An 11,314-nucleotide genomic window follows, 5' to 3' on the forward strand; every position below is an offset into this window, starting at 1 on the left:
TTTTTATGTTTTAATTTTTGTGTGGAACCATACTGATTTTACTACCCTGTAGTCCTGGTGGCACAGTAGTTGAGCGCTCAGCTGCTAAGCAAAAGGTTAGTAGTTCAAGCCCAGTAGTTGTTCTCTAGGCAAAAGATAAGATAGTCTACTTCTATAAAGATTACAGCCTTGGAAACACTATGGGGCAAGTCTACGCTATCCTATAGGGTGCTTGATGCAGAATCAACTGGACAGTGATTGTTCAGTTTTTTTAGGGGAAGGGGGACAGTATAATTTCATTCACTTTATCTTCTTGTCTAATTTGAATGGAAAACAAGCATACATTTATTTGATTGTATCTTCCTAGAAAGTGGACAAGGACATTGTCAACCGACTGTACCTGTCTTTTATTCTTTATACCTTGCTCAAAGAGACCAATGTTTGGAGCGTATCTGATAAATTTAATATGCCTCGAGGGTATATACAAAATCTTCTCACTGGAGCTGCCTCATTCTCATCTTGTGTACTACATTTCTGTGAGGTAATTCTACTAAACAAGCCATTTTCCTTGTTGCTAAACTTAAGCCAATGAGTGTTTTCTCTTTATTGACTTATCTTGTTACGCGAAAACTCTCAACATTTGTGTTAACAATGCATCTTTGGTTTTATCTGCTTAGAAAAAACAGCAAATAGAAAGCACATAGCTTCCCTACCCTTGTAGCCTCCAGGAATAATTTCAGGTATTTGGGATGAACATTGACAAACCACGTTTCTACAGTGATGTCAATGCTGTGTATCTTTCTCATGAGAGACATAAAGTGTTTGGTTATTGTGGTCTCCGTGTTCAGCGCTTAACATGTGATCGCTTTGTGCCTTGATCCCCTGATTGCCATCTTTGTCTCTGACACCAGGTAGCTATTTGGGGCTTCTACATCAGATCTGTATTTCATAAAGCAGCCCAAGAGGAAAGCTTTATTTGGGCTGTATTTGGCATGAATTTGTTTTTTTGTTGTTTGAAAATTTCACTGGAAGAAACTTTGAAAACTGCCTAAGTACCACAACACAGCTCACTAGAGTTTTCTGCATGGATACTTTTTTGTTTATTTATAATGCCAATTTTACTTCATTTAAAACTTTATCTGCGTAGTAGCAAAATGATTCTTCCAAGATGTATGGATTTTTTTCATCTTTTTGATTCATGACATTACCTGTGTATAAATGTTTTTATGTATTTATCTGTATATGCACATGTATTTAATGTTCATTTTTGTTGTTTTGAATCTACGCAGCAAGGAATGAATATACAAGAATCTCTGCATGTGTTATTTGTGGGCGTTGATGATGTTCTTCATTGAGAAACCGGTCTCACCGTCCCTTTCAGAGTTCCTCCTAATTCACATCATTTTGAGAAACTTCTTTTCTCATGAATCTAGCTTTCTAAATTTGGCATGTACATCATTTTCCCAGCTTAACCACCCATCCATTCTATCATGTATACTCATGAAGGAACTAAATAATCCAAACAGACTTGACTTTGGAGTGAGTGATAATTATTTTAACAATTTGCCTTTATAAATATCACTTTTATGCTGATTTTGTGATATTTGCTTACATTGCATGAGCATATTCTAGCGAGGCAGCAAACGAAATGTCTGGGTAATAAGGACAAGCTCGTCTGTAAATGTATCAGATATTTTCCAAAGCTCTTCTAGGTTTATTGTTCTTCATATTTCAAAGTGTTCTCCCAAATAACCTGTGCCTGAGCTGTACTCGGGACTGTAAAACGCGAGGCGCCCTGGAGACATGAGACATGACGAGTAACCAGCTGGGCAGCAGTTGGAAACCACCAGCAGCTCCACAGGAGAAAGGCGAGGGAGGGTTTCTGCTCTCACACACATTTCACTCTCACACCCAAAGAGCCAGCTTTACTGTCGAGTAAGACTGCTATTGGAACTGACTCAATGGCAGCGATTTTTTAGCAATAAGAACCTAAGCTCGTATAAGATTATTCAAGTGAGAGAGGTCTGTATTTAGAATTTGAAAAACAACTGTAATTTGATAGCTAGTCATGAGAAATATTTAGCTGGCAGCTTCATATATTTTCTTCAAAATAAATTTCCAGAAGTAGAAATTGTTTTTAGACACTTTGGGAAGAAAAATCTTAGTCATTTACTTTCTAATGTTTGATAAGAATGATGAATCGCTTCTTCTTTTTTTTTTAGTTTTCTATCTTTTTTAATCAATAAAACCAGTTCATTAAATATCTTAGAATCGCTGCTGTACTTCCTCATAACAATTATACTTGGAGTCTTTGCTGGCCTACCCCAAGGTCCAGACTCGCCCTCTCTGAGCCTCTTCCCACAGAAAGGACAATTTGAAATCACTCATGAAATGTAAACTTTGTCTATTCCTTTGTTTTCCATAGGAGCTGGAGGAGTTTTGGGTATATGAAGCCCTTTTGGTAGAACTCACCAAGAAGCTGACGTACTGTGTAAAGGCAGAGCTAATCCCTCTCATGGAAGTGACTGGAGTTCTAGAGGTCAGTAGCTTCCAAATGTTTCAGTTGATATTATTTCAACTAACAGAAAAATAAGATTTGCTACTTTGTGAAGTCTTAGCTCAGGGTAGATAACAGCAAAATTCTTTTAAAAAAAATAGGTAACTGCCATGGCCTTCAAGAAGCCTCTTGTCAATCTGGTGAAAAATCATAGTAGATAGATCAGTAGATAACCAGCCTACCATAGGGCTGAGGCAACTGTCCCCAAGCTGTTCTTGCTACCACTTTTCCTGGACCCTCTTTCTCCTTCTACTCCCTTCTTTCAGTGTAGAGTCAATGCTTATATAAAGTAGTGCTGAATTGGTGGCAACAAGGATCACTTACATTTTTATGAAAGTGAGAAAAATCACTTCAATTAGTTCTTTGGCTTTCTGTATTTCAACTAACCCTCGATTTCTGTTTTCATTATTCAGTTCTTGAATCATGAATTATTCAAACTAAAAACAACACTGGTCTCCTGGGTAGACTAAAAAAAAACTCACTGCCATCAAATCAATGCTTCCTCATAGCGAAACCCCTGTAGATTTCCGAGACTGTTTATGGGAGTAGGAAACCCAATCTTTCTCCCACGGAGCTGCTGGTGGTTTTGAACTGCCAGCCATACAGATCGCAGCCCAATGCTTAACCACTACACCAGAGGTTGGATGAGTGAGACCATTTTAATGACGTTGAGCTAGGACATTTTGCTTAGGGATCCAAACTTTTGCCACTAACCTAAGTGCCTGAGTGGGTTTCTAGTTCCTACATGCAGCCCACACCACTGACTTTGGCTGCACAGAATAGACCTACCCTAATGCATCTTTTAAAAGTCCTCCGAATTCTCATGCATTATCTCCTTATACTGATTTTATCATCTTAATTTATTCCTAGCTCTTGCACATGAATTTTTTTCCCTTGGAGTAAGTCATATATTTTTTTTTCTCATCATCCCAAAATGTGATATTACTGATTTTTCTTAACACTTTCAGGGTCGAGCAAAACAATTATACAGTGCTGGCTACAAAAGTTTAATACACTTAGCTAATGCAGATCCTGAGGTGCTAATAAAGACAGTTAATCATTTATCAAGACGTCAGGCCAAGCAGATTGTTTCATCCGCAAAGGTAAGCAAGCAAACCATTTTTTTAGATTTTTATAATATAGTGTGATCACGTTAGACTTTAAGCATAAAAACATTTAACATTGCATAACAATTTATTTCTATAACACACAAAAGTATGTACTCACACAATATATGGATAAAAATATTGCATCTATTGAGAAAGAGGACTTGCTGAAAAGGGAAAAAAGCACCTTCTAGGAAACAAAGGCAATTGGAAGGCTTTGGTGCAGAACCAGGAACTGTGGAAACTGTCGAGTGCTGCCCCCAGGCATACTCTGCCCAGTCCTTTCTTCAGCTTCCCGATGGATGCTCTTCCCACGGTGGGTCACCGTCATTGGCAAGGAGCTTCCCACTACCTTCAAATCGATCCTCAACCCTGGAAGACAGAGTAGAGCAGAGGTTACGAATCTTTACAGAGCAGACAGCCTCATCTTGCACCCGTGCAGCTGTTGGTGGGTTCAAACGCTAACCTTTCCTTTTGCAGCTCAACACTTAACCTGTTGCCCCTCGAGGAGCTATTGCTAGATGTTTTTGTTCTGTTGCTGCTGTAAGTTGCCATGGAATTGATTTGCACTCACAGCAACTGTAGCTACGTACAACGGGGCCGTGTCCTAAGCCGTCATTGTAACTGTGGACGTATTAGGGGCTGCAACTTCATGCTGAAGAGGTTCAGAAATGTGTGTATGCATTTATGCGTATGGGAAGGGAAGAGGGGTTGTCATTGTAAATAGGTGGTCAAGGCGGGTCAGGAAGTGATTTTAGTAACGTCTTAGAGGCTAAACGGGAACTTACACACTAGAGAACAGTTCTCAGGGAGCTTCAAAAGTTTGTGGGGAGAGTCCATTACATTTTAGTGCCATTCCCACGAACTGTTTGAACCCCTCATGTATCCCACGGAAATGTTCCCTTCCTATCCCTGTGGCTTCTGTCCCCATGTAACATTAGCCTCTGTTCTCCACACTTGATCTCAGTCCGAAGGTTGAGAAGCAATAACCTCTTTTCTCCAGCTTTATCTTCACTTCTTTTATTTCTAGAATTTTTAAATTTCCATTTTAAATCATTTGTTTGTTTGTTCCTTTAGGTTTTCCGTAGTTATCCATCTTATGTCAATCTCTGACCCTTTTTACTCTCTTTTATCTTATGGTCATTCTCGATTGTTTTCCTGTTCTTCTACAGATCTAATTCAGTTTTTACTGAAATCTTTTCTTCCATGGGCACGGAGTTATGTAGAGTTTATTTTTTAGATGATCTTACCCCTTTTCTCCTATCTTTTTTCCTGAACTCAATCAACGTTTACTTCATTTTGCCTCCCTCTGGTTTATTTCTTTTCTTAGTTTGGGGACTTTGTATTCGTGGTGTGTATCTCTTTGTTTGGGGTTTTCCTGCCATTGCTTATAGTCTCTTCTGAGTGCGTATGGAGACTGTGCACTTCTGAGGGTTGTGTTTAGATTTTTATTTTATTCTTCACGGTTTTCTTTTTTTTTTTAAGTAGAATTCATGTTGTGTTTCTTGATCCCATGTAGGCGGTTGGTTCTTTCTTTTTAAAATGGTGGTAGAAATACATATAGCAAAACCCTTGCCATGTCAGCAGTTTTTCACATGTCCAATTCAGTGGCACTGACAGTTAGCATGTTTTGCCATTCTTCTGTTTCCAGGTTTCTTCATTGCCCATCGCTTGCCCGCGAGGCACTGCATTACTTCGCCCTCCCTTCCTCTCGCACCCAGGAGAGGGAGATTTTTATGACAAAGCGCTTTGAGTAGAGTTTCTGTTTTCTCTGTGAGTTCTAACTACGTGTATAAAGATGGGCCTTGCGTATGCCTCTGCATTTCTTGGACAGGCGGGCTATTTGGAATAGTTCGTGATAATCCAAACTCCAGATCTCACTCTTCTGACACTTCGGAAAAGTATGGATTCTTTGTTGGATTACTTTGGTTCTGGGGACGACGGTTTTATCTAATGCTCTAGTTATCTACTGTCACTGTAGCAGAAATACCACCAGTGGATGGCTTTAACAATCAGAAATTTATTTCTTCACAGTTTGGAATTCTAGAAGTTCAAATTCAGGGTGCTGGCTCTAGGGGAAGACTCTCTCTGAATCTACTGTGGAGGAAGGCCCTGGTCTCTCCTGAGCTGCTGCTCCTGAGTGACCATCTTCTGGCTTGGCATCTCTTTTCCCTATCTCTCCTCCTTTCTTTTGTTCAATCTTCTTTACATCTCAAAAGAGATTGACTCAAGGTACCCCCACCTCATTAATAAAATAAAGACAATGGGATTGTAATCACAGACATTTAAAAAATAATAACCAAACTCACTGCCAACGAGTCCATGCCGATGCCCACCCATGCCGACCCTATTGGACAAGGTAGAACAGCTCCTTTGAGTTTCCAAGGAGACTGTCAGTCCCGAGGAGCAGCTGGTAGTTTCAGCCTGCAGACTTTGTGGTTAGTTAGGCCAGCCCAGTGGGAAACCACTTCACAACCAGTACCCTATCACAAGCATAGAGGTTAAGATTCACAACACCTATTCGGTGGGGACACAATTCAATTCAGTAACAGGGTCCTTTGATTTTTTTAGAAGTGTCTTTTTGTTCTCCTCTAAACCCTTAGCTGTGGAGTGGATTCCTTCTCCTAGCCACCCACCAGGATAGGAGAACCGCCCCATAGAGTTGACGCCGCTGTAAAAACTCACACAAGCAGACTGCTACGTCTTTCCTGTGTAGGCAGCTGGTGGTACTTCCCCACTGTGCCACCAGGGCTCATGTTTGTCCTGTGCGTTCCTCAACTTTCCCTTCCCCATTCTTTTTCCTTCCGAAAAGCACCTCTTCCTTTTAACGTCTTCTTTCCCCTAAAGGCACAGAGAAGACGGCGTCCTAGAGTCCCCATAACCCTTTCTATCAGCAATGTTGGAATTGGCCAAAAGTATCTTTCAGAATTTCTGCCCCAGGGGCCATCTTTCCCCCGGGAGGTGATTTTCATGTGATCTTCTGTCCCTGTCCTCCTTTCCTCTCATCCACTATTGACTGTTTTCAACCAAGTCTCTTTGTTTTTAATCGTTTTATTAGGGGCTCCTACAACTCTTATCACATTCCATACATACATCCATTGTGTAAAGCGCATTTGTACATTCATTGCCCTGATCATTCTCAGAACATTTCCTCTCCACTTAAGGCCCCAGCATCACGTCTCATTTTTCCCCTCCCTCCCCGCTCCCTCATGAGCCCTTGATGATTTATAAAGTATTATTCTGTCGTATCTTGCCCTGTCCGACGTCTCCCCTGCCCTCCTTTTCTCTCATCCACTAATGATTGTTTTCAACCATGTCTTTTTTTTTAAAGGGACGATTTTCCTAGTTTTATTTTGTTGAGAACACACAGAGTAAGACCTAGTTTCTCCATGTACAGTTTAGTGGTACTGATTGCATTCTTCCAGCTGAACAATCGTGCTTCTTCTCTCATTAACAAACTCATCCCCCATTAAGTCTCTATCTGATCTTTCAAATATCTACTATACATTTGATCCCATGTAGACTGGTCTTCAAATAGCATAATGCTCTAGCAGGCAGACTAACTTTAAGACGACGTCAGGGGATTTTTTGAATGCAGAAGAAAAAGATTTTAATGTCATTCCAGGTAACTGAGTATACCTCTTTGATTAAAAAGCCCAAACTTGACAGATGGTAGTTTCATCAATACTTTTTTTTTATACTATTACATTGAAATCAGTTGGACTACTTCACTTATAATGGATTTTTATTAACAACACATGGAAGATGTTGGTTCACCATGTCATGCATAACACATTATTTCTATTCTTGATCTTAGCCGCATAACTTCTGAATGTTGGCACATGGCAGTATTCAAAAAGTTCACGTGTTAATGTCACCATCTAGCTCAACTGAGGGAAGCTGGCAGCAGTTCTCTGTAACCCTAATTTCCACAGAGGTGTTTACACTTTGTCACAGCAGGGACCAATGCCAGGTGTTTGTTTGAAGTAACAGGCAGTTGGAGAGCACATCTGCCAGCGGACTAGGTTTAAATAGCCGTCACCTGTCTGCTGCCTCTTTCAACAAAAATGGTCTGGGCATCAAGCGGATAGGCCAACTCACAGCTCAATCCCACAAGGGCTTCGGCAATTTCACTGTCATATTTGGGTCTGCAACAAAGCACGTTAAATATCCCTCCCAATTTGTCACATAAGCTACTAAAATGATGTGTTCTCTAAGATCGAGACTCAATAAAACTAATGATTTGTACCTGTTCTACTACATTCTTAAGACTGATTTCTTTGATAACCCAATAGACTTGTAATTTTTCCTGATTGACTTGAAGCTTCATTTTACTATGGCTGGGTTAGATGCTTTATATGGTTTCAATCTTTTTTGACTTACTGAAATTTACTTTGGGTCTGAAAATAGTCTACATGAAACACATGTTCAATGAAGTAGAGTGTGTACCATGCTACTTCAACCACATCTTGATGTCCCAAACACTTCAAGTGGAAACTGGAGAAATGGCTCTGCTGGAAATTGGTGTTTTGTGTTTTCTTTAACTTTAAATAATCTGAGGTAGATGATGTTCTCTGTGGTGTCATAATGCTGACACGCGGACTCTGTGTAGTGTGTTGCGCTTGTTGATCTGGATTGTTGTTAGAGGATGTGTCAAGAGATTAATTTGGCATGTTCACCATTGCCTCAGCTACTCGAACACCTACCTGATTGTATTTTAATCTCTTACATGTAATACTATGTAAGGAGCCGTGGTGGCATAGTGGTTAAGCATTCTGCTGCAAACTAGAAGTTCAATGGTTTGAACTCAGTAGCCAGGCCATGAGAGAAGGAGGTGGCAGTTTGCACATCCTATGGGGCAGTTCTACACTATCCTATGGGGTCACTATGAGTCCAAATTCAACTTGACAGCAAGGGGCTGTAGCAATGCTAGATAGCTTTATAGCAAGTGTTTGAGTGTTCTTGTTTGTTTGTTTTATGCTCTCATATGATTTGTTCCTCTAATTATTTCTCTGAAATTTTTATCTTGAAAAATGTATAAAAGAAATGTTATAGCTACTTCTCCCTGTTACAAAGATGTGTAGGTGTCATCCAGTAGGTTCAAATTCAAAGTGATCCTATGTATGACAGCAAAACACCTCCCTGTCACGCATCACCCTCGCACTTGTCTTGTTTGAGCCGTTGTTGCAGGTCCTGTGTCGATTCGTCTTGTCAAAGGGTTTCTTCTTTCCGCTGCCCCTCCCTCCACTTCATCAAGCTGAGTGCTCTTCTCCAGGGACTGGTCTTTCCTGATGACATGTCCAAACTAGGTGAGATGAAGTCTCACTGTCCTTGCCTCTCAGGAGCATTCTGGCTGTACTTCTTTCAGACAGATTTGTTTGCTCTTTTGTCAGTTCGCAGGACTTGTAATTCTCTTTGCCAGCATTGTAGTTCAAATGCATTGATTCTTCTTTGGTCTTGATTATTACGTTAAACTTTCACATGCATATGAGTGGATTGAAAATATCATGACTTGGGTCAGGCGTACTTTAGTTTCAGAGCAATAAATATTCTTGCTTTTCAACACATTAAAGAAGTCTTGGGCAGTAGATTTAGCTAATGCAATGTGTCTTTTGATGTCTTAATGCTGCTTCATGAGCACTGATAGTGGATCCAAGCAAGATGAAATCCCTGAGAGCCTCACTCTCTTCCCCATTTATCTCAGTTACCCGTTGGTCCAGCTGTAGGGATTTGGTCTTCCCGACAGTGAGTTGTAATCCACACTGAAGGCTGCAATTCTTGATCTTCATCAGCAAGTGCTCTAAGTTCTCCTCACTTTGAGCAAGCAAGATTGTATCTTCTGCATATCTCGGGTTGTTAGTAAGCCCTCCTCCAGTCATGATACCTCATTCCTCTTCGTGTGGTCCAGCTTTTCCGATTATTTCCTCAGGATCAAAGTTAATAAGTACGGTGAGAGGATACAGCCATGATGCATACCTTTCCTGATTTTAAACCAATTATAGAGATTCCAACATCCTATTTCTAGATGTTTGTTGATATATGTGTGTCGTATTTAGAAATACTTTCTTTGCGTATTATGCTGGGCTTTTAAAATTAACATGTTAACTCTAAGAGCTTGAATAAAACTTTTCTTTGAAATACGATTAGGTTTTTAGAAGATAGCATATTGAGAAATAATAAAATACCTTTGTGAAATAGACCATTTCAAGAGGTAATTAAATTTTTGCAAAATTGTCTTAGATTTTATAGACTAAAAGTTAATTTTTAAGTGGCCAAGTCTTCAGTAAAACAAATCTGTGAGCGTATACAGCCCCGTCATTTCTAGAACACTAAAAACAGTGAGCAGCTAACATGGCTTTCAATAAATGCCTCAGCTTCATGTGCGATAATTGCTTTTCTTAAGTGCCCATTTTTCAATTTCATTATTAGTTTTAATGTCCAGTTTACTGATTCATAAGACTTTAGGCATCTTGTAGATGGTGGTAAAAATGTTGGCAGTTCTCTAGAAACAGTTATTTTAGGTCCATGTCTTGATTTTTTTTATTATAGATGCTGTTACATGAAAAAGCAGAAGCTTTGCAAGAAGAAATAGAAGAGTTACTGAAATTGCCTTCTGATTTCCCTGATAATGTGGCTTCTTCCACTGAACAGCCATAAAGCCATCTAATGAACAGTTCTGAAAATGAATTATTTATTGTACATGTATTTTATTAAGCATTTCCCCTACTTTATGAGTGAGAAATACATTTTATTTGTACTCTAGAAAGTGTGGATTATGTCTGAATATAGCCCTTCCCCATAATTACAGTAACCTTTTCCAAAATAATCCATCTTCAATACTTACACATTCTTTTTCTGCTCAGAAGTCTATGGTGCCCACCAAATAATGAAGTCCAGCTTCCTCAGCATACCCTCAACCTACCACTGTAGCCAGACCTTTCCTTATTCTTTTATTTAAGTGCATCCAACTGGACTACTCTTAGCCCTAGGAATTTCCCTGTGATTCCCAAACCCTCGTATTTCCTAACTGCTTTATGCCCGCAAATTATCTTAAAGATGTACTGTCTCCTTTCAGTGCCAAATAAAAATGCTCAAATGCTGTCTCTTCTGTGAGATTGTCCCCAGTTCACTTGTATCCTGGATCCTTTTTTTTAAAATCATTTTATTGGGGGCTTTTAGAGCTTTTATAACAATCCATACATCCATTGTGCCAAGCACATTTGTACATATGTTGTCATCATCCTTTTCAAAACATTTCTTTCTACTTGTTCCTCCCTCCCCAACCCTCCCTCCTTCACGAACCCTTGATTATTTATAAAGTATTATTTCCATATACCAACTGCTGTCTCCCTTTACCCACATTCTGTTGTTCATCCCCCTTGGGGTGGGGGCAGTTATATGTCAATCATTTTAATAAAATCCCCATTCCTCTCCCCACCTACCTCCTATCCTCCCGGTATCCCTACTCCCATTATTGTACCTGAGAAGTTTATCTGTCCTGGATTCCATGTATCAAGAGCTCTTATCTGTACCAGTGTGCATGCTCCTGTCTAGCCAGATTTGTAAGGTAGAACTGTGTCATGATGGGGTGGGAGGAAGCATTAAAGAACTAGAGGAATGTTGTGTGTTTCATCGGTGCTATACTGCATCCTGGAGGACTCATCCATTCCTT

At 39.8% G+C, this 11,314-nt stretch overlaps 1 protein-coding gene across 7 annotated transcripts in view; it reads left to right on the forward strand.

The window, feature by feature from the left end:
* Positions 1–10,755, forward strand: part of HELQ (helicase, POLQ like) — a 52,682-nt gene extending 41,927 nt beyond the window's left edge. For 6 of the 7 annotated variants that reach the window (XM_045284199.1, XM_013004854.2, XM_045284198.1 and 3 more), the window contains 4 exons: positions 347–520; positions 2,405–2,518; positions 3,505–3,639; positions 10,192–10,755. In XM_045284199.1, the coding sequence (XP_045140134.1) occupies positions 347–520; positions 2,405–2,518; positions 3,505–3,639; positions 10,192–10,299 (531 nt within the window). In that variant the 3' untranslated portion in view covers positions 10,300–10,755. The remainder of the gene's footprint in view (positions 1–346; positions 521–2,404; positions 2,519–3,504; positions 3,640–10,191) is intronic. The other variant, XM_045284200.1, reaches the window with a different exon arrangement.
* The last annotated feature ends 559 nt before the right edge of the window (positions 10,756–11,314 follow it).

The sequence above is a fragment of the Echinops telfairi genome, unplaced genomic scaffold (genome assembly GCF_000313985.2).
Source record: "Echinops telfairi isolate 266 unplaced genomic scaffold, ASM31398v2 ScPeMD7_7468;HRSCAF=8506_0, whole genome shotgun sequence".
Classification (NCBI taxonomy): domain Eukaryota; kingdom Metazoa; phylum Chordata; class Mammalia; order Afrosoricida; family Tenrecidae; genus Echinops; species Echinops telfairi.